Consider the following 22,301-nt stretch of genomic DNA (forward strand, 5'->3'; position numbering starts at 1 on the left):
AGCTGATCAACACCTTGATGCTCTAAGGCTCTTTGTCTACCAACACCAAGCTCCTGTTAAATGTCCGTTAAATTGGATGCCCACAGAAAAGCTGCAACTTGTCTAATTAAAAAAGCTTTTACAGTATATACACCGAGTGGTACTCCAGGACCAGGTACTAACAGTTAAAGCAAGAGATCGTTCATTTAATTTCATGTACACAAGTACTATTATCAAAGTCATGCAAGATAAATTAATTTCTGACATCAAAACTTGCAATTGGATGGAAACTATAAAAAAGGATGCCAATGCACTTTCTATACAACTACAGGTTAAGGCAATGGAATTAAATTCCTTATATTTATGTGTGTGTGTGTGTGTGTCTGCTTGTTTTTTTGTTTAAGACCAACTCTGAGGTGGAATTAAAGCTGCTCCATATCATATTTCTATATGTCTTCATTCATGTCAAAAACAAACAAAAAAAAACCATCAAATCCCGATCAAAAATCCTGGAAGTCAGGTGCAAACCAAAAAAAGTTACACATTTCATTTCACATTCCGCAAAAAGGTAGTAAAAAACAATTTGTCAACATCAAAAGGAACATCAGTACAGCCTTTTGCACAGTGCAGTCACAGAACTGGAAAAAGCCCTTACAATCTGTACACATGGCATGGCTTTTTCTAGCACAAAAACTGGAAGATAAATGCTTCTTTAAAAAAAAAAAATCATAGAGTGCAGAAGGGACATTTAAGTCGCTAGAAAACCACTGCAGAGTCTAGTCAGATAAATACAGACACGCTCAGAATGATAAAAGCAGAGGGACAATACTTAGCAGTGCTACTGCTTAATGGGACGGTCCCACTCCTCCTTTACCTCAACACTACAGTGACTCCTGGTGGTTCATATCAGTTACTGCACTCTCTACACAACAGCCACCAACAATTTGAATCCAGAATCAGTTCACGACACCCACTTTTCAAATTTCATGTCATCTTTGAAAAAAGGTTCCCTCATCTGATCCATGAGTGATGAATCAGTGGCTTTTCAGTCATCATACTTCCAACAAAATCTGGCTAAATACATCGCCTCTCTCTATTGCTCTGCAGCTCAATATTTAACCATATTTTGGGGAAAAAACCCCCAAAAACTATGAATAATTAGAAAACACTATCAAACACATGGACAGTGAACAGGTGGATTATTCTGCAGGAGCAGTTGTGAAGAAGTTCATGAGATACTTTTTTCTACTGCTGTGAAACTTCCCACCACTGACACCGACCTGACCACAGCTGCCGTTCTTCATAAAAGGAGCTTTTGTAAACTACACAGCCAACAGGATAGGCAAACCCATCATAACACTCGTATGTAATTTCGACGTTGAAAGAGTTGTAAGCCGTCATAATCATTCCTCCTGTCCATCCTGGCCATGTAGTGACACCTTCATAGAGGGGGGCCATGGCAATAAATGGGGTACAAAATGTATTTTTGCTGTGAAAAAGTGCCGTTTTAAGTTCAATCAAAACTACTGAGGCTTCAGCAGTCTGAAAATAGCCAAATGGAGCAGGTTCCTTTGTCCTCAGCAGGAAAACACTGTCCGAGGAAACACAAAGGGAATTAAAAAAAAAAAAAAATCAAGGCCATTACTTTGGAAGATACTCACAGATTTGGCTAACACTGACATAGCTAAAGAATCATATTAGTTTTAGCTGAACTTCTGAATGGAATTTTGCATTTTTGCCAGTTTAGCGAGGGGGATGATTACAGCAGCCCTTGTCTCTTCCAATGTACATATGGGTGTGTGAGTGATAATCTATCCTGATCACATGCAGCTCGCTCCCACACATTCAGTAATTGACATAAGGACAGCAGCATGGCAAACAAAACAAAGTGCAAAATTCTGGGGAGCAAAAGTGTTCATCTAACAAAAACATAAACATAAAATCTGTTTTGTATTTTTGGATTAAAAAATCACTACATACACTCTTGGAGGGGGGAAAAAAACACTTGAAGCCATAAAAAATAATTACATAAACATGTATCTCCACTGCAAGTTCCCCTCCCCTGAAACTCCACTCTGGTTGCAGTGTAGCAAATAGTGCAAATTAGTTAAGATTTCAGTCCATAGGACCACATTTTATCACTATGTTTAGCCAAGCAGGTGACATCCGCTGCTTGTTTTCTTTTTGTCTCTGTAACTGATAAACTGTTGATGTATCTCAGAAAGAAAGTCTGTACCTAGTAATTATTGCATGTGACACGTTTAACAATCATTTTTGCATATGCTTTATATGGACCTGTGTGACTTCATGTTTCCTTTCTGGCCTTTTTCTTCTGGGAGGGCTTTGGTGGATCCACGGTCTGCTCAGGCTTCTCTGCAAGAAGGTGAAAAAGGAAAAGAAAAATAGGGAAGTGTTGAACCATCTCAGTTTAAACCACTTTGAAGACACAGACATAAAATACAGGGCGTGCTTTAAAGATATGAATGGCAAAGTAGAGAGATTCAATATTGTTGTAACCAGAAATGAGTAATTACTACTGTGCTGTTTGAACATTTATTTCTATGCCTTTTTTCCTTGCTGTGAATGAATATTATACCAGAGGCTGAGCTGGTGAAACCTACTCTGAGAGGATGATATGATGGGATTCTGCTTTTTGGAGGCCAGCACAGGAAGCTCTTGGGGTTTGGGTGCTGTATTGACCAGCGGTGCTGTGCTCTCCATCTGCAATCAAACAAAGGCAATGACACTACATTCATTTAATGTGAATACGTACAAATAAATATCTATATTTATTTAGCATTTATAATTCTGTGCAAGATATTAATCTGAAAGCTTGATGTTTTTTTTTTTTTTTTCTTGCCTGGGTGTCAGATGCAGCCTCTGCTTCTGTTTTCTTCTTCTTTTTCCTCTTCTTCTTAGATTTGTTTGCTCCACCTGAGGGATCCTCAGTGTCCTTCTCATCCTCCGATACCTGCTGTAAAACAAAAACCGATGTTCAGATTATTTGGAAATTAGTAACAGTGATGACCATGGCAGGAGGAAATCAGGAGGTACTTTATGGGATAGACGCCACAAAAATGTATGGAATCAGTTAAGAGGATTAAAGCGGTTGTGTGTTGCTGAGTTCAACATCTTAGCTTTTGTGTTGATTCCTTAATCTAATAAAATCCAGGACTTAAAAATGTTATTAAGAAATTTAGGCCTTCCACGGGGATAATCTAGAAATGTGGATGTGAATGATTTAATAGAGTATCGGTGAAACCTTGTTGGGGACAGGCTGCTCCTTCAGTGGAAGCGTCGGTGTCACCAGCACAGGAGGCTCTTCGTAGTTTCCCCAGTGCTCTGCTGGGGGGTTCCAGTCGGAGCTGGGGTCCACTGCCGCCGCCCCATCTGAAATAAAACAGGATGGCAGTTAGACAAAAAAAAAAAAAAGAGTAAAAAAGTATCTGCATGTCTAGTGAAGGATACGTTTACATAACTCAAACTGTATGTATTTAATTTCAAGTTTAGGATTATGCCTTATGGCATAAAATCATTGGCAGCTTTACTTTTTTTCTACCCACAGTTATTTAGAAGGGTGTGTTATGTGGAATGGGTCGCTGAAATACTCACTGAATCCAGACCATTCATCATCGACATCACGGTGGTTGGCCCACTGCAGCTCTATTGGATTTGATATGGGATCTAATCCAGACAGGTTGGGAGAGGAGGAGATTAAAAAAAAAACAAAAAACAGTACATCAGTCATTAGTGCTAAAAAAAAACAAAACAAATAACACTGGAAGCTGTTGACATTAAGTGGAAAAATAGATTTGGTTTGTGTCTGGGTGGCAGTTAATCACAATACCAACCTGTGGTGTTTCGTCCCAGCATGGAGAAGGACACTGAGTTGAGGTCAGTCTTCATACGACCATCAACACCACTCCATGCTGCTGCCAGAGCACACAGAGACACACATGATATGGTGAGAAAGGTGTTCTGGTAAACAAACAGTGGGATTCAGATAAAAAAACTGTGTATTTCTCTAGGTGTGCCTGCCGATATCTACATTTGGTGACATCGAGAACTATCGTCTAATTTCCAAGACCTGAAGTGCTGCCATTCTCTTCAAGTTTCAGAGTAAAACCACCTTCCACTGACTAAAAAAATAAATAAAAAATAAAGAGGACTTAATTGGGTTTTTAATCACACATTATTATTATTTATCATTTAATTGCAGCCACTTTTAGTGCTTTCATGAGACAGCAGCATTATGTTTTGCTCTGTTTACAGTAAATAACTGGACATCCACATGGAGGCCAGGGTCCAGAAATGGATCCTTTATGTTATCCATCCATCCAGCCATTATCTGTACCGCTTATCCTTAGAGGGCTGCAGGCGGCTGAAGCCAATCCCAGCTGACATTGGCCAGGAGGCTGGATGCATGCTGGGCAGGTCGCCAGTAAATCATACTGCTGACACAGAGCGACCTCACACCTAGAGGCAATTTAGTGTCACCAGCTATCCTAACTTGCGTGTGTTTGGACTGTGTGAGGAAGCTGGAGTACCTGGAGAAAACCCACACAAGCACAGGGACACCCTGTCAGTCCACAGAGCTGGCCAGTGGGTTTGAACCCTAAGTGTTGTTGCTGTGAGGTGACAGTGGTAAACACCACGCCTTTGTTGAGCCAGTAGATGATTTGAATATAGACTTTTAATGATTTCAGCGCCTGATAACATAGCCACAACAAACAGTAGCTTAAGCTCTAATTTTGTTTTTCATTTTTCTTGCAATAGCACTTGTGCCCAGCAGATGGCTCAGTCGGACACATGTCTACACACAATCAGAATTTTAGTGAAATTAAACACTATTGCATTTTTCTTCTGTTAGCTGTGAAAATGACTCTCAAAATGAAAATTAATCTCATTGTTACTGTAGCTAACCTCAAAATCAGTGTGTGCCTCCACTGATAATATTCATATTTGTGGTGTAAAATAGGTGTACACAAGTCAGAGTGGTACCTTGAGTCTCCTGTGCCCAGGACTGACGCTTCGGTGGGGCCCTGTAATGTGCAGCCGTGGAAATGCCACTCCACTTGGTTCCCTCCATGACACCCATCTGACCTGGGATCTTCGCTGAAATGTCAGTCCAGCCTCCACCATTGACTGAAGGCTCCTCTCTCCAGCTGGAGGGCGCTGAGGAGATAGACAGTATGGATGGACAGATAAACAGGCGGTTTTGTCAACCAGTGACAACCTTCAGTCTAACTAATTTTGCATTTTAAAGTCAAGACCAAAATCATTTTAAAACCACTGTTTACTTGCTTGTTCAGTTAGCACACCCAAGGAGACATCTTTATGTACATCCGCCATCTTTTCTTGGTGTTAGATGAATAAAAATACATAAATAAAAAGGGAGATTTCCCACCTTGCTCACACAGAATAATGGTTTAGCTTTGTCTTTACCTGCTCCACTGGCTGCATCCACCTTTCCTGTGGTTCTTGGATGAAGGGACTCTGAAACAATGTGGGGAAAAACAAAAAGTTTGAGTAACATGCAATATCACTAGATTATCCTTGTTTGAGCATGACTGTTCACATCATGGTGCTATATACATGCTTATCCTTGTATGTTAAATAAATGTTCATCACATTTTAATGATACTCCCAGGCCTGTCTCATCAGAACCTCTCTGACTGAATTTAACACCAAACCCCATATTTTAACATTTACAAGATAAATACCATGGTTCCCTCTGTTCTTCTTGGCGTTGGTAGTAGCTGCGCCTGCAGGTGCCTCCACATTGGTCTTCTGAACCCCTCCTGGGCTACCAGAGTCCTCAGGACCCTTGTCCTTCCTGCGCTGCTGCTTCTTCTCTCGGTTACTGACTTTGGTCTCCCATGCTCCTGGAGGACACCAAAAAATAAATAAATTAATTGGTTGGGTGACTTGGGATGTGCAGGGCCATGATAAAGAAGTATTTTGGCTTGTTGATAGTGGATGAAATTTGGTTGATTATCTAATTAAGGAGGGTAGCAACAACGGGAAAACTGAAAGACAAGTCTACTAATCAAAATGCTGAAAACATGAGGGTCATGTAGCGGGTACAGCTAAACAGTCAGTTTGAAAATGAGAAGTTATTATGAAATTTCCCTGACCACAGTAGAGTCTTACCATCATCAGGTTCCTTCCCATCATTTGTAGACACATGCAGAACTGGTTTCACATCTGTCTTGGCTTTCTTCTTGTTCTTTTTCACCTGAACTGGGGCCTGTACCTCATGGACCTGTGGATAGGAGGAAGTAAAAGTTATACTGAAGTATGGGGTTACCAAAAAGTAATACTACTGGTAAATATAACACTTTGTGGTCCCCTGAAGCCACACTGGAAAATCTGAGAAGGAGGAACACCAAGGTTTCAGCTATTCATCACCAAAAACAAAACTGTCTCATAAGACTTCCACAGAACTGAAAGCGACAACCACCAACCAGAACGCTTTCATTTTGGCAGCAGCAGCAGCTCAGACATACCTTCTCAGTTTTGATCTGTGGGGCTAACTTGGTAATAGTCTCCGTCACTTTGACTTCCTCCTGAACTACAGTCACTGGTTGTCCATTGGACTGAGTCCTCTGTGGGGAGAAACAGACATCCGATAACATTAAGCTTCCCTTCAGTCTGTTCACTTGTCTTTCTTATACACACAATAATCTATTCAACTTTTAATTTCAAGCTGAATGTTTGCAATATATCTGGGTTTGCAGTATACTTTACAAATGTACCATCAAACTACTACATGAAGGAAATATCAACTTACATTCCTAAAACTACTAAAAACAGGATCCATTTAGTGGTTAACTTTTACACTGGACTACAAAGACTAGGTTGTGGAGTGAATAACTAACATGTGGCTAGATTAACCCTGGATTCATGTTTCTGAGATATTAAGGGTCCCATATTCTGCTCATTTTAAAGTTCCTACTTGAATTCGGAGGTCCTACTACAACAGGTTTACATGGTTTAATGCTCAAAGCTCGTTTTTCTCTGGGCAGACAGCTGTTTTCAGCTTCTGTCTGAACGCTCAGTTTTAGAAGAGCAGAACAATCTGTGTATTTTGTTCTTGCCTTTGACAACTTTGTATCACCAGGAGCTGGTGTCACAAAGGGAAAAAGCATCATAAAAAGGAGCCAAGAAAGATAAACGGTGTGTTTTCACACACAATTCCTGAAAGATGGAGCAGGAGGAACAGAGAAAGGATGGTCTTCTCTTCCAGTTTGGGGGTTTCTTGACAAACATTTCTGTTAAAAAGACACTGGCTGAATAACAGCTGTGTAGCTGCAAACCAAATAGTTGTGAAAAACACGTAATTTGAAGTTAAACTATAGTTTATGAAGCTAGATTATATTTCAGGCGTATATATTTAAATGTTGGCCATTGATAGTGTTTTAATGAACTACCACTAACTAACTAGCTTTCAGCTGACTTAACCCAGAGCTAATGTTTGTTAGCATCATTTACTAACCAGGTGATTCACTGAATGTTTACCTGCTTTATTCTTGTCATTTTGTAAGTGGGGCACATGAGTGTCCCTAGATAGCTTCATCTGAGTTGAGGAAACAAAACGGGCTGTATGAGATGACCAAGTTGGCTAAGGTTCAATAACGTTAAACTTTACTGTTTTGCTATAGTTAATAACATGACCATGAGGCTTTAAGCTAGCTAACGGTGGGTAAACACTTGTTTCAGGACACTAATGAACAGACGTAATTAGCTGCCGTTGTTTGTTTTGATTGACCCAACGTGGTGCCGCCGCTCGATATCTCTTCCTTTGGTACCTTTTCCAGCGTTTTCTTCTTGTTCCTCTTCCTCTGCTCCTCTGGTTTGGTACTTTTAGCCGAACTGGCCTTGTCGGGCTCACCGCTGCCTTGGGTGACCGGGGATCCCCGCTTTTTCCCGACGAGCACACCGCCACAGACGGCGGCCCAGGACAGGCTGAGCAGCAGCAGCAGACCCACCGCGGCCGTGGACAGGACGACCCAGGTCGGGTACAGCTCGGGGGTCAGACCCAAATCCACCCCGAACTGGGCCAGAGCATACTCTTGTCCCAACGACAGGACCTCCTTCAAACGGGTGGAGAGCAGCTCGGCCTTTTCCGCCGCAAAACCGCGCAGGTCCCCAGCCATCTTTACAAACCGAGAAAACAGGAGCTAACTGTTAGCTACCATGGCCAGCATCCGTGTGCTAACGGAGGAGTGGCTAATATAATCTGGGGAAATGGTGATGGGAGAAATCTCAGTAAAACTAGTATTCACAGTATAGAAAAACTGATTCAGTATGGGCATTTAAAAGCCAACAATATTAGCTAGATTAAGGATTTGGCAACACTTGTAAATGTCCCCGTCGTGTGACTAATAAAGGAATCTCTTATTTTACTTAAACCACGTTGGTAACAAGTCACCCATATTTCAAAATAAAACTGTTGAGTGGGGTCTCCGATAATGCATGTAGAGATAATTCATCACAGACACAACTTGATCATAACTAGAAAATCCACCCCCTGCCGATGGTAAAACTGTAAAATTTGCAGAATTGGATGCTGAACATCTTCACCTAAAGAAGATAAGAGCTGACACACAGCTGGAAGCTTAACTGCAACACTGTCAAAACTGGAAGTTGAAATTAATTGACATAAAGTGCTGAAATAGAAGGAAATACGACAATATGATTTTTGAAAATGTAATTGTTAGTTTAAGTGTTAAATGGTTCCTGTAACTGAAAGTATGCATTCATATTCAACCAAAACAATCTACAGAAGACACGCTAAAAAGAATAATACAAACTGGAGGAACTAATAAAACATTATTACATTTTATTGTCATTAAAAATGACAGTGTTGAAAGAAATCACCATGTCAGCCAGCAGCCAGCCCTGCAGACTCAATAAAATATGCTCTATACATTAATACTCTTCAAATGTCCAGATAGGTACAAAACGATCAATCGTATTGCCTCTCCTATTTTCATTTAGCCAAAGTCTGTCACTTTGGGCTATTTTGGGTCAGTAACTGCTTACAAAACAAATAAGTACAACAAATATGTAACAGAACGCCGGCCGGGTTTCAGAAGTCTGCATCCAGAGTGAATTCACAGTCCATCACGTTTGATGACATAACTCCAAATCTCTGATACTCCGCTACTCGTTTCTCAAAGAAGTTGGTTTTCCCCTCAAGTGAAATGGATTCCATGAAGTCGAATGGATTTTCGGCTCGGTACACCTTAGATCAAAGGAAAGGGGGAAAAAAAGGTTACCACACCAAAATTTCACACTAATACAAAAGGCAAATAAAATAGACTTCATTAACACCCCTTGATGTTATTAAATAGTCTTGCATATGTCATTATGGTTGTTTCCACAAGGATTATGGCTTTAATAGTGAGTCCTCTGCTTTAACACAGCAGCTACCACAATATAAAAGGAGTTAAATAAGTTATGACAGTCTGGGTTTCATTATATCTACTTTGTGATGATTTAAATAGAATTACTTTAGGCAGGCCCAGGTCGGCAAGAAGCCGGTCAGCCACAAACTCAATGTACTGCTTCATCAGAGAACAGTTGATTCCAATGAGATCCACTGGCAAGGCCTCTGTCAAAAACTCCTGCAAAACCAAACATGATTAGATTATGTACTCATAGAGCTGGTATGGTCTATCAAGACTTTGATCTATCAAAATCAGAAAAACTGTCAATTTACTATTGATTTATTGCAGTGATGCTCCATATAGACAAAGTAAACGGTTAAAACAAGCAAACACTAGCGGACCTGTTCAATGCTAACAGCTTTGGTGATGATGTCCTTCACACGGTCCTCTGATGGCTTCTTCACCAGGTAGCTGTACAGCAGGCAGGCAAAGGTACAGTGCAGGCCCTGAGAAACATGTGAATATACATGTCAGAACAGCTGATATAAAAGCAGAGAAGATTCATAAAGATTTCACTAAAAGCATCCATATCCTAACTGTGACCATATTTACTATCCAAACTGACCGAAGAGCACCATAGCTACTCTGACCATTTTTAAACAGTAATGTTTGGATGGAAATCACTCATTGAATCCATCCTCACCTATAACATATCAACCTGGTTCAATTTCCTCACCATCAAACACAAAACAAATCTCTCCCGAATAATAAACCAGGCCAGTAAAATCACCCAAACAGCCCAACTCCCTCTGTCAGAACTGTATGGACGCTCAGTGATGAGGAAAGCCACCCTCATCAACAGTATTACAGTGCAGCGACCTCAGAGTGACATGAAAAACTTGCACAGCCAAACCTCTATGTAGGTGTGTCAAACAAATTCCAAGATAAACGTTTCCTTGCGGCGTTATACAAGGGCAATGACTCATTTCTAAGTTGCACTATTTTATGTGCTGCAAGATGTCATGGGTTACTTAAAAATAAGATATAACAGATTTAACTAGATGTGTTTTGGGTTGTGAATTCGTCTCACCTCATCCCTGCTGATGAGCTCGTTGGAGTAGGTAAGGCCCGGCATTAGTCCTCTCTTCTTGAGCCAATAGATGGCTGCGAATGAGCCAGAAAAGAAGATGCCCTCCACTGCTGCGAAAGCCACAATTCGTTCCCCTGAGGACATAAAGTGTGAAAACTGCTATCATCCACAGTTAAATGGAAAGCTCCCCATTATTATGTGATTGACAATATGATGTTTTGAATGTTGTATCTTCCTTACCAAATGTGGATTCGCTGTCATTTATCCACTGGAGGGCCCAGTCTGCTTTTCGTCTCACACTGGGCATGGTTTGAATAGCGTTAAATAAGTAGTCCCTGAAAACACACAGTAAATGAAAAACTTTAACATTACTAGCTCTAAACATGCACCCTAAGCATAACAAATAAAGTACCTATGAAAAGTATCTACACCCTTTCACTTTTTACTGAGACCCAACAATGAATTGAACTTGGTGTCACATCTTTATTATAAAAGTAACACACTGAACAAGTGCAGTTTAGTACATTAAAGGATTTAGTAAGTATCAAGTGCAACAGCCTTGTCTCCACCCTTTGTGGAGCTCATCCTTATCTCGTTCTATGATCCTTCCCTAATAATAACATTTCTGGGATGTTTTGGATTCATTCCACCACTTTGTTTCAGGTCCATCCTGAAAATACCTGGAAGTATCACTCCCCCAGCTGAAGGTCATGGTGATGCTGAACCTTTTCTCTCTCTCTCTCAGACACCAATATTTCTGAACTTGTTTTACATCTAAAATAAATTATTAGGAGCTTTCAGCCTTAATAAAGACTTCTTAGATTTCTTAAAGCTGTTGTGATCAATACAAAAAACTTTTCAAATGGGAGGAGTTGTAAAGGTAGAAAATAAAATAAATGTATCAAAATACATGCTGTGAGACGATAAAACGTGGAGATCAAATACTATTTTGTGAATAGCCTGTTGATGCAGAGGTAATGAAACTGTAGTCCTCCTGCTCTGTGGCTACATCACAGTTGGAAACGCCACAGACAGCAGCACAGTGTGGCGTAGATGTAGCGTTTTGTGAACAGGTGCATGCATAGCAGTTTGTAAGAACGATCTGATATACGGGGAGAAATTAACTGTATGCGGTTATGCACTTCCTCCAAAAGCACAGAGGCTGAGGCACATGATCTTCACCATCTAACCATGTAGCATGTAGTAACAATCTGTAGCAAATATTTATACTAAGTGGATGTAACAGCTTCGATGTATTAGGCTTGATTGTTGTCAGAGTCAGAAGTGAGGACTAGACCAAAACAGAGCCAGCTAACCTCTCCTTCAGGTCCCTGATGTAAGTGTTGATGAGCATGCTGTACATCTCTGAATGAACAGTCTCTATTAGGATCTGGAAGCTGTAGAAAGAGCGCGCTTCAGGGACCTGCACCTCCTGGCAGAACCTCTGCACCTGTTAGGTTAGGCAGACACACACACAAACACAATTTCAGTTTTTTATGCAAAAACTGTCACAGCTCTTTAGAGACCTTTAGGATACAAGCTGGAAAAGATCTGTTACAGCTGATCTACATCCCTCTGACCGCTCTCACCAGGTTCTCGTTGACGATGCCATCACTTGCAGCAAAGAAGGCCAGGACATGGGAGATGAAGTGTTTCTCCTCAGGTTTCAAACGGTCCCAGTGAGCCAAGTCTTTGGATAGATCGACCTGAAAGACACAACACCAACAGTTCACCTGATCCAGTCTGTCAAGACTGTCGAGCCAACTTTATTTATAAAGCCCAAAGTCACAACTCATGATTAGCCTCAAGAAAGTTCAACCTTCGTCCTTAGTATGAGTCAAATTCCAACAATGTGATGGGGGAAAAATGCCATAAGACATTATAATGTCAAATAATGACTTATCTCAAAAAGTTTCTTTTTGATGTTAAGTCGTTATTTTGAGATACAAAGTCACCTTTTGAAATTTGTCATCATTTTGAGCATGATTCTCGTTTTTAGGTGGTTTCTCATTATTTTAAGACACTACGTCATTATTATTGAGGCTTCTACGCCTCACAGCCTCGACTTGGATGACAAAAACTCTTCCAAAAAGTCCCCCAATTAATGTGTTTTCCCCTTGAACCAGCTGGTCAAACTTCACATCGAGAAGTGCAGAAAAGATGAAATACAACCGAAACCCACCTCCTCCACCGTCCAGAAGGAGGCCTGTGCCTGCTTGTACATCCTCCACATGTCGGGGTGCTGGATGGGGAAGATGACGAACCGTCTGGGATTGTCCCGGAGAAGAGGCTCGTCTTCGGCCTCTGAAACACTCTGACAGTCTGGGTCTTTATCTTTGAGGCCATTCTACAAAGAGTTAACATGATGTCAGCTAACATTTATGCAGCCATTTCCCTAGTAAACATCGCTGCGGTCTCTACTACGGTTTCCTGCTCGTCTTCAGAATTATGAAACGGACCACTGCGCCTGCGCGTTGCCTACTAACATCCAAAACAAAGGCCGTATCTCATTTACACATCCAATATAATGCTTTTTGTTTATCCACACAAGTTATTTCCATCCCTACCACTCACCACGTCAAGTTCTCTCGACATTTTATCTCAGTTTTCTCGACTGTTATCCAACAGCTTCGTACACAGGAGCTAACAGCTAGCTTACATGAGCAGACCACGCCAGATATTAAACGATTAAAATGTTCGCCTAAAGCCTTAAATACCTTTAGAATAACAAATATAAGAGCTGACAGTTTGACTTTGGAAAGCGAAGACATTTATCCTGGTGTCATAACGTTACTGTGAGTAATTATTACACATGGCTCACACAGTAGTTAGCTGAATTTAAATGTCTTACCTCTTGTTTGGGATCAGACTGTCGACTTATATTCATTGGATCCATTTCCTGATCCATTTCACCGTCGGAGTCATAGATTTTGGCTCATCTAGCTGGTACCCGGTGCCATAACCTTGTGTGTAAGCAGCTACACCTTCGTTGGTTGAACCATTTAAACACCCACACAGAGAGCGCAGCGCCTCCAGTGGTTACCACGATCCACTGAAGTGACTGTAACACTTCACTAAGTCATTACACTGCAGTCTGTGTCGTGGAGAATACAGTCATTTAATAAAGGAGGCACAGTGGCTCAGACCGAGGAATGCTTTTATTGAGCAGGAATGTGTGTTTGACACATGGCATCTTGAATACAAATAGCATGCTCATAGATGTAAACATGGAGGAACTTTGCATATAGTTTCTTGCTTTTTCAATGACAGCATGACCGTAGTTATGAAGTCAGAGCTGGATGTCAGGGTGTGTGTGTGTGTGTGTGTGTGAGAGAGACAAACAAATCCAGGTCACTACACTGGTATGTTGTGTATCCCCAACCGGAAGACGTCATTTGTGCAGGCCCACGCGCAGTTTTGGGACTTCAGCATAAACACCTGATGAAAGGCCATTGGTGGATCATCGTCTACCTGCAGCAGAAGATGTTTTTGGGTGAATTTGTGAGCACAACAGCGAGAAAACAAACTGTAATGTCAATTAAGGCAGATATGTACATGTCACACAGTTTTAATATAATAATTATTAAATCAAGCCAGGTTAGCCCGCATCAAAACAAAAATGTAATGCAGGCTTTATACCTGTAGATCTGGACTGTGCACCACTCAGCGACATTAGTGGGTTAGCCAGCTATGTTTGGGCTCAACTGTGGTTTTCTGGTATCACGAAGCTGGCTTGAATAGGCTTGAAAGTTTTGTATTGATCATCACCTTTCAGTAATCAATAACTCAATAAAAGCTATACAAAATTTAAAAAAAATAAAAAATTTGAACTACCACAAGTCCAGAAATATTGTGGTATCATAGAGAGAGAGAAGAGGTTCAGGATCACCATGACCTCCAGTTGAGGGAGTGATACTTTCAGGTATTTTCAGAAGTGTAAATATTAGGGGAGGATCATCTATATAGGGTGTCAGTGTGCTCTTCCATGAAACAGGTTTACTCTGTATTGCACTTGATACTTACTAAATAGTTTTATGCAATGATTCAGTGCGTTACTTTAATCATTAATAAGTATATGTTTTGGATGACCTGAAGACTTCTAAAGTCTCTTTGACGACACTATGCTAAACTGTTAACCTGCTCCGGAGGAATCGGCTCAAAACCTGCAAACAGGCCGATCACTGACCAATCAGATCACTGGACAAAAATGGGAATCATCATTTATCCCTTTCAGAACAGGATTCTGAAAGGAATAAAAGTACTGATTTGTTGGATTCCCACGTGTCTGCTCTGGTTTTAAAACAAAGCTTCTAACAAACGACTGAACAGTTTAACACATAATGACAATTATGTCTGCGTTTTGATTACACAAAGTTTCTTTCATCCTTGAGGCCTCACACTCTAATGTGAGAATAAAGGGGACATAGATCAGGCATTAATTACATTTCCTCTCTTTTATGAGCATTACATATTTAGAACAGTGTAATTATCAGACAACAAGGCAAAAAATAGTCATTTTATACCAAAGAAATATATAATAATACCCATGTTTATTTATAACCTAACCCTTATTTAAACGTGGGAATTTCTTCTAGTGTTTCTACCACATCTTACTCCATTCTAGTTTTATGATTGTGTGTATTTCACCTGGCTGAATCTAATGTTTTGATGTCGCTTTAACATATTAACTGCTCCATTTGTGATACAGGCCCCGGGTGCTCAAGACTCATGGTAGTCGAGAAAAATGTACCAGCTTACCTGCAGCTGTCCAAACACCATGATGAGGATGCAACTATCTATCGTGGGTTGGAAGTCTTGTTCTGTGATAATGTGCTTAATACGCTTGAAAGGCAGGTTCTGTGGATCGGAAAAAATATTATTACTGGAATGTACAATAACAGGCAAACACACATGACAAAGACCTTTAGCTTGTAAGCTGAGGTTTTTCTTTATTGCTACTAACCTGCTTGGGAAGCATACTTTTTTTGCGGATTGTCATTAATACAGACGGAGTGAGAAGAGGAACTTACTGCTAATTTGCCAGTAATGGCTTCTCTCCCTTGAAAAGGAGATCCTTCCCATGTCAAACAGGCATCAGCAGACTAAGGAAAAAAAAAAAAAAATCTTGATATCAAATCCAGGCACACATTATTTTCTAAAATTTATTTCAGCTCTGAATGTCTGTGTTGACATAACATTGATGCTGCATGCTTCATCAAAATGAGGAATAAAACTTACGTATAGGTTACCCAGTCCCATCCTGTTGGTATTGTCAAACTGGTTGTAATATTCTTGGACAAAGCCCTCTCCAATCTTTTGCCATATTTCTTTCTCGCAAGCCATGTGTGAAGCTTTGGATCTGTGAAAGAAATGAGCCTCGTCATTAGCTGTGTGTCAAACTTCAACTGTGAACATATTCTCTGACATGATTTTTTCTGGTAACTCCTATAATGCATAACTCCGGTGTTTTTAAACCGGGGCCCAACTGGTACGGACAAAACCTTTTCGCATCGGTCCAGTAGATAGCTTTAGCTGGCAGCTGAGAGCAGGCAGTGAATGAGAAACAGTGGCTATGATGTAATCCTTCAGTTCAACTGCACCAGAGTGAAGTATGTCCACTACAACTGCTTGCTCAGATTGTTATTCAAAGTGTCTAACAGCATTACAGAAAGGACCTCTACAGAGACAGACCTGTGAGATCCTTTTTGTTTAGCCAGAAGAGGCCGTTATGTCACTCAGTTCAAAACCACTAGACTCCACTGACAAAACCTTTTGGATCTTGGCATAGAGGCTGTCTTCTTTTGGTTAGAGTTAGACAGCGTGCGTTTTTTTCCCTTACATAAAAACAGATTGCACACACTGCAATCGACTTATAGTCCTTAGTGTAGGCCCCTGAACACTGCCCCACTCGGATATTGGGATGTTATATGGGAGAGGTCAGACGAAATCTCATTGTACTTTGCTGTATGATGACAATAAACCTCATTCTGATTCTGATTCTGATTCTAGGTGGAATATTTAAATTATTCAGTGCTAAACTGAACTGATTTGTCTTGGGCTGAATCTGAGCCATTAGTGAAGTAAAGCGATAGGACAGGGGGAGGCTTGATGACCCAGACCACCAGATCCACCTAAAAACTGCAGCACATACACTCGGTTGTTTACTGATCCCCACTGCAGGACACTATAGTCTGAAAAGAGACTTAAATCAAACTAACGTTTCTAGAACTGGCTCTAACACAATGTTTAACTGCCTATGTCGAATATAAAAACCATAAAGCTTCAGTCAGCCATCTCAAGGTAAACATTAACTCTGAGAGGTATTCGGCAAGCAACCACAACACACGCCATTTATGTCAACAAAGTTAGGCTAAATAACAGATACACTTCTCTGCAAATATCCTCCACAATAATACAGTTAAGTCTTCACTTTCAACAAAAACTGAACATGATAACCCTTATGGAGGCAGGATTTACTCCAGAGCTGGGGCTTTACACCACATTAGCTTTAGCTAGGTGTACCTAATAAATTGGCAACCGAGTGTAGTTTACTGCGAATAAAGAGCTGGAAAAACGTAGCTCCTTAAAGTTGTCTTTAATTTGTGCTAGTGTCCGAGAACTACATCTGTACAAAGACTACACCGATGACTAAAACTTTTATAGCTAGCTAGTCGTGCAATCAGTAGTCTGGAAATCTCGAATTGTAAAGTTAAGGTGGCTTTCTGAACCATTATTAAACGTCTGGCTCAAAAGTCCCACCATTTTTAATGTTTATAGGCGTTAATGTTTGATGCTAACCCTGACCTGACCACTGAGCTAGTCTGGAGCTAAACCGTGTCCACTCTTCAACATCGGGAGCCACCGCCATAAGTTACCCTTAGCACAGACTGGCTCTTCCTGTTAACGCTTCATTAATCTTTCATTCGGATGTAAATTCGTTTTTACTCTTCTCAACAACAAAAAAACGTGTAAGTACGCCTCGGCAAGATGTTGTTGAGCTGTTGTTAAAAGCAGTACTTTACCGTGTCCGTAAGTGTTAGCTAACTTTTTCCAGCCGCGGACAGAGGAGCCAGCGTGGAGACAGATGCAGTCAAACCAGACAGAGGCTGACGGGGTTCCCGCTTCCTCAGAGCCGTCACAAACTTATGACGTCACTTGCAAACTGACCAATGAGGGCTGACAAAGATTGGAAACTTTAGCCCGCAGTACAGCCTGTCAGGCGCTCTTTCTCCTCCACTATGCATGACCTCCCACCAAATCAATGTTCATAACTCAATTACGCGTCCTTGCCAATACCCGGAAACAGCTTGCTGGATGTCGTTTCATGTGGATGAAAGAAAATGAGGCGGTTTTTGTGTGCATGTAACAACCTACTAATAACAGCTGCCCGAATTGAAACTACAAAACATTATGGTCAAGGTTGAAGGAAAAACTAATGATCAGACATGCAACAAGAAGCTGTCAAATAAATCTTTAATGATTATTTTAAAAACATAAGTCAAAATTATACTGTAAATAAAACGTTTTTATTTCAAACTATTTTGGCAAATAATGAATCATAGCTGTGACTATTGATTAAACCTTGTTGGGTGGCTGAGGGCCACATCGCATCTGTCCCCCAAGATTCATCCAGTTAATGATACAAAACTCAATCACAGCTCCAATGCTGGCCCAAAACCTGATTCATCAGGTGGTCTGACTTGTTCCGCTAACACGACTCATCTGTCGTGTGCTTTTATTGAAAAGGTGCTATCAAAGATATAGCCCCAAATCAATGAGGCCACTGTTATCCATAGCCGGTAACATCAGGCTGTCAACAAAGTGAATATTTTGAAATGGAAGACATTAAATGCTTAACTGGATGAGATCAATATTGCTTGGGGACAGTGATGAGACATTAGAAATACAGATTAATTCATAACAGCGTGCAGGTCTTTACAAACACCAGTAACAGGAATGTAATTTATAAAAAAGCTGGGTTAATTCTTCACGTAATACATCTTAAGATCTTTACAGCTCCACCTACTGTTCCTTCTTTACAGTGTCCTAATGGCAATTGGGATGATTTTGTCTTCCTGCTTGTCACAAATCCAAACATCTGACATTGTTCTCTTCACATCTGGTGAAAACAAGACTGACAGCACTAAGACCCATTTAGGCACTTTTTAAATCATTTTGCTACAGTCCAGTGCTTGTTGCCGCCAGAGAAATGACGCCCTAAAACGCAGAATGTCTCCATGCGCTTGACTTCCAGTGACTTGTTCAGAAAGGCTACTATTGCTTTGTTGAGGCCAGTGCACCAATAGGTCCCCTTAGTAAGAGTTGTCCCCTGGCAGTAAGAGTTGTCTCTAAAGTTTCACCCAACAGGCCTCTGAGGTTAGAACCAAGTTATGTGTTAAACGTTGTAGCATATCACTGCTCTGGCTGTGATGTGAAATAATCATCTGTCCGGAACACACTGGGGATCTCTTGACGCTGATGAGGTGCTGGTCTTCTTGGGCTGGCCGGTTTCTGTGAGTGAATCAGAAAGGACACAAAATGAATCCTGATTATCCAATAATCATGTAGAATTACAACCACTATTGGAAAAGTGTCTCAGTAAAACCATGATTCACTGTTTATTTCATGCTTGTTGTATAAAATTCAGGTACTAAGGCAAGCAAACTGACAATGTAAAACTACAAATTCACAAGCGCAGTAAGGAGCTCTCACATTTAAGAAGCTTGGCACACTCATTGTGCGAAGGATCTTCTTGAAAGCACCAGGCAGTGTTCCTAGCTCTCCCTCTGCCTGTGTGACCTGCTCCTCCATCGCGTTGACGTTGGCTCCTACCATCTTTACAAAGGCCTGCAGACACACAAGAATAGCGAAAGCATAGTGAAAAGCGGATAAAATTTAGATTCTTTCCTACATCATTTGAGACAAATGTTAAGACAATTTAAAACCACACCAATATAATGCTGCATGTTTCACAAGCCCATGCAACTGCTTATTGGTGCAGGCAAAGAATCCATCTTTCATCCATCTTTTTTTTTTTTTTTTTTAGAAAGGATGTTTGGAATACTGAGTTGAATCTTCAGGAGAATTAAATAATAAAAAATAATAAATAACTGAAAATATTTTGTGACAAATATTTGAGAATGTACCAAAGACAGCCTTTCAGCTGAAGAATGAACAGCTTTAAGAACTTACAATTATTATGTTTTGGATTGTATCATCACTAGTTACACGGTGAGAGAGAAACATTATCAGGAATCGAAAACAGGAAACATACTGAGATCAGTGTTTACTTCCATTATTGGAAGTGGAAATAGTCGGCTAATGAAGATTATCTTGTTCATAATTTACCTCTAACTTATCAATTCTTCTGTATATTTGTCTCATTTCATCAGACTTCTGCTGGATTTGAGGTAGGTTTTCATTCACTATCTGGGAGGTATCGTTACGGATCTAGAGGGAAAACACAAGCAGAAGTGAGGGACAAATATGCATGTAATTCAAGAAACTATACACGCAGAGATACAATTGTAGATTCAATGCATTCATAATATTTTACAGTGTCTTAGCCCGACTTTCTTACCATATCCAGCATTCCAACAAACTCATCCACTCTCGTCAGCATTTCTTCCAGGCTCTTCTCCAAACACAGGATCTTGAGGAGAAATCATTATAGTTACACAAACACACACACAAACTATGTAGAAACCAAAGCTGCATCGGCTACATCAAATAAACGGAGCCAGCATAGGACTTGTGTGTTTCTGTGCACTTTAAATTAAGCCCCACACACCAGTTACTGCTGGAATTCAATTAAATGTTTTAAAATTGTGTGAGTAAGGTTCTTAGGGCCAAAACACAGAGGTCTTTGTCTTCTCACAGAGCCAGCTACCCAGTTCAGCGTCTACATAAATTGCCCTGTATCATGCATAGCCAGTTAATATCAGTTTAGGAGTGACAGGAAAATGGTCAGACAGCCATCATCGATTAACAATGAGAAATCAGGTGACTTTTTTGATGTTGATACCGTTATTAACCGACTCTGTTTGTTCAGTCATTTCTGTTTGTGGTTGAGTGTCTGAATTAGTTTTATTTGACTGTAGAGCTTACAGCCGTGAACCAGAAAACAAGAGCTGTGGACTCTTGAATCTGATGACCATAGACTTGACAAAATCAATATCTGGTTGCAATTCCATTTAGATGTTATTGTTAATTACTCATAACCTCACTCGGACTTCAGACTTGGAAAGACTTGGCAAAGATAAAAAAGATACCTTAACAGTGAATCAAGTCTTCATTTTCCTGAGAATGGACATACTTTAAATTAATCTGATAGCACACACTCACATTGTGTTGCCGGGAGGGAAAAGATGATACTGTAGTCAAACAAAAATGGAAGGAAACATGTAAGACTCAATGATGATAGACGATTGTAATTGTCACAGAAGACATTATATGATTGATTAGTACTTCTCATGAATAGTAAACTGAACTTCATGGAGTAGCCCTTTAAAAGGTTTATTATTGTAAATGTCCTGTACTGAATATTTCTGGAGACACATATTTTAGGACTCGGACTTGACTCCAGTTTTGACCACAGGCACGTCGCTTATTTGTAACTTGCAAAACTCTGACTTTGCCCCACCTCTGCTATAAAATATGTCCACATCCCAGTAAGCCGCCATATTGACCGTGCTGTCACAGCCCTAGCGACGGCAAACCAATCATGTCGCTACATCAGTGTCGCTTAGCAACCACTCTACTTAGTCGCATCGTTATTACGACTTATTATAGCTTTAATAGCTAACTGGCGTTACTTCACAGACAAAGAGCTAACGTTAACGTAGCTAGTCAGTGCGACTCTCTGGAGTAAAACCCATCAGCACAAACCTCTTCTCCAGCTGTCGCCCTGATGTAGGAGGAGTAGCTGAGGGCGGTGTGTCTCAGGACCTCGTCGTCCTGCTCCGGGTAGTGCTGGTCGGTTGTCCCGGACGGTGCTGCTTCGTGGAGGCTCGGGCTCCGGGAGACATCGTTAGCTGCTGCGCCAAAACTGGGGCTCTGCGACACGGTGCCGCTGCTGAGGATTTCGCTCACCATGGACAAACTGCTCGCACTTTGGGAGACGATGCCGCTGTCTCTGCTTATCTCGGCGCTGGACTCCTCCAGGGGAGACAGGAGGCCCACCCTGTCCACTCGGTGATGGTCCATGTCGCCTGTCTGTCTGATCTACTGCCGTGTTTTGCCCTGTCAACTGACTGGGTCACGTGTGCTGAGCAGCGGATGGTGGCTCAAAAGAGTCAAAACGGTGTAGGGCACAAAAAGCGTTCAAAAAGTGATAATTTTTCCTTTTTTAAAAAAAAAAAAATCACACACCCATGCTGTCATTGTTAAATGCGTGTGTAATTTATGTCAAAAACCAAAGATATGTTTCTAAACCTAAACTAAAATTATAAACACTGATATAAATCTGCGATTGTGAAATAAAGCCTTTTAGTGAATGAATGGACAGGATAATCCTTCATTATAGGGTGTCAGAGAGTTTTCAAATTGATAATCTACTAAGAAATTACTTTGAAACAAGAGAGGCACTCAATTCTGGTGATGTGTCTGATAGTGTAGGCTTATACTTTCAACCTAAAAACCATAAAAAAAAAACATATAATAATTCCTGAGAAATTATTGTTCTAACAATGATGTGGCATTGACGTTCATTGCCTATGTTGTGCACTTTATGAGACACCATGTCGTTGCAATCTCGGCCAACAGATGGCAGCCAGGATTCCTGCGTGGCGATGGACCTCAGTGGCTGATGTAGAGGCATTAATTGTGGCCTTGATTAA

General features: G+C 40.7%; 4 protein-coding genes across 5 annotated transcripts; all 4 read right to left on the reverse strand.

Moving 5' to 3' along the window:
- Positions 1-1,119: 1,119 nt before the first annotated feature.
- Positions 1,120-8,177, reverse strand: mtdha (metadherin a). Its single transcript, XM_070845867.1, has 12 exons — positions 7,791-8,177; positions 6,489-6,587; positions 6,133-6,244; positions 5,703-5,864; positions 5,425-5,475; positions 4,981-5,154; positions 3,831-3,911; positions 3,592-3,663; positions 3,242-3,369; positions 2,840-2,950; positions 2,601-2,700; positions 1,120-2,352 (listed from the first exon to the last, which is right to left on the reverse strand). Exons 1-12 carry the CDS (start codon positions 8,136-8,138, stop codon positions 2,285-2,287), a joined length of 1,506 nt encoding a protein of 501 aa, XP_070701968.1. The 5' UTR covers positions 8,139-8,177; the 3' UTR covers positions 1,120-2,284.
- A 630-nt stretch (positions 8,178-8,807) lies between these two features.
- rrm2b (ribonucleotide reductase M2 b) lies at positions 8,808-13,455 on the reverse strand. Its single transcript, XM_070846264.1, has 9 exons — positions 13,316-13,455; positions 12,647-12,811; positions 12,054-12,170; positions 11,781-11,914; positions 10,705-10,799; positions 10,465-10,598; positions 9,776-9,880; positions 9,498-9,611; positions 8,808-9,229 (listed from the first exon to the last, which is right to left on the reverse strand). The coding sequence occupies exons 1-9, from the start codon at positions 13,370-13,372 to the stop codon at positions 9,074-9,076; spliced, it is 1,077 nt and encodes a 358-aa protein (XP_070702365.1). The 5' UTR covers positions 13,373-13,455; the 3' UTR covers positions 8,808-9,073.
- A 148-nt stretch (positions 13,456-13,603) lies between these two features.
- On the reverse strand, positions 13,604-17,589 carry LOC139215539 (nuclear transport factor 2-like). Of its 2 annotated transcripts, none has more exons than XM_070846526.1 (5): positions 17,487-17,589; positions 15,703-15,823; positions 15,495-15,566; positions 15,223-15,321; positions 13,604-13,935 (listed from the first exon to the last, which is right to left on the reverse strand). In XM_070846526.1, the coding sequence occupies exons 2-5, from the start codon at positions 15,805-15,807 to the stop codon at positions 13,819-13,821; spliced, it is 393 nt and encodes a 130-aa protein (XP_070702627.1). In that variant the 5' UTR covers positions 15,808-15,823; positions 17,487-17,589; the 3' UTR covers positions 13,604-13,818. The 2 variants fall into 2 exon arrangements, with proteins under 2 accessions (XP_070702627.1, XP_070702628.1); XM_070846527.1 differs by having other exon boundaries at positions 17,441-17,563.
- A 334-nt stretch (positions 17,590-17,923) lies between these two features.
- bloc1s4 (biogenesis of lysosomal organelles complex-1, subunit 4, cappuccino) lies at positions 17,924-21,698 on the reverse strand. The gene is made up of 5 exons (XM_070846502.1): positions 21,352-21,698; positions 20,045-20,116; positions 19,813-19,914; positions 19,177-19,311; positions 17,924-18,975 (listed from the first exon to the last, which is right to left on the reverse strand). The coding sequence occupies exons 1-5, from the start codon at positions 21,667-21,669 to the stop codon at positions 18,877-18,879; spliced, it is 726 nt and encodes a 241-aa protein (XP_070702603.1). The 5' UTR covers positions 21,670-21,698; the 3' UTR covers positions 17,924-18,876.
- Positions 21,699-22,301: the final 603 nt, after the last annotated feature.

Source organism: Pempheris klunzingeri, chromosome 16 (genome assembly GCF_042242105.1).
Source record: "Pempheris klunzingeri isolate RE-2024b chromosome 16, fPemKlu1.hap1, whole genome shotgun sequence".
NCBI lineage: Eukaryota > Metazoa > Chordata > Actinopteri > Acropomatiformes > Pempheridae > Pempheris > Pempheris klunzingeri.

Bases quoted from the DNA above. Each gene is read 5' to 3' on its own strand.
- mtdha (XM_070845867.1), bottom strand. From the start codon at position 8,138: ATGGCTGGGGACCTGCGCGGTTTTGCGGCGGAAAAGGCCGAGCTGCTC. The intron at 6,588-7,790 runs GTACCAAAGGAA...TTCTCCCCACAG, and splicing joins AGAAGAAAACGCTGGAAAAG to AGGACTCAGTCCAATGGACA. The intron at 3,664-3,830 runs GTTGGTATTGTG...TGTCTGGATTAG, and splicing joins GCTGGGACGAAACACCACAG to ATCCCATATCAAATCCAATA.
- rrm2b (XM_070846264.1), bottom strand. From the start codon at position 13,372: ATGGATCAGGAAATGGATCCAATGAATATAAGTCGACAGTCTGATCCC. The intron at 10,800-11,780 runs GTTAGCTGGCTC...GTGTGTTTTCAG, and splicing joins ATCAGGGACCTGAAGGAGAG to GGACTACTTATTTAACGCTA. The intron at 9,881-10,464 runs GTGAGACGAATT...CATGTTTCTCAG, and splicing joins AGCTCATCAGCAGGGATGAG to GGCCTGCACTGTACCTTTGC.
- LOC139215539 (XM_070846526.1), bottom strand. From the start codon at position 15,807: ATGGCTTGCGAGAAAGAAATATGGCAAAAGATTGGAGAGGGCTTTGTC. The intron at 15,567-15,702 runs GTAAGTTTTATT...TTTTTTCCTTAG, and splicing joins TGGGACTGGGTAACCTATAC to TCTGCTGATGCCTGTTTGAC. The intron at 13,936-15,222 runs GTAAGCTGGTAC...CTTCTGCTGCAG, and splicing joins TGGTGTTTGGACAGCTGCAG to GTAGACGATGATCCACCAAT.
- bloc1s4 (XM_070846502.1), bottom strand. From the start codon at position 21,669: ATGGACCATCACCGAGTGGACAGGGTGGGCCTCCTGTCTCCCCTGGAG. The intron at 20,117-21,351 runs GTTTGTGCTGAT...TTTCTCCTCAAG, and splicing joins GGGCGACAGCTGGAGAAGAG to ATCCTGTGTTTGGAGAAGAG. The intron at 19,915-20,044 runs GTAAGAAAGTCG...TTTTCCCTCTAG, and splicing joins TTGTTGGAATGCTGGATATG to ATCCGTAACGATACCTCCCA.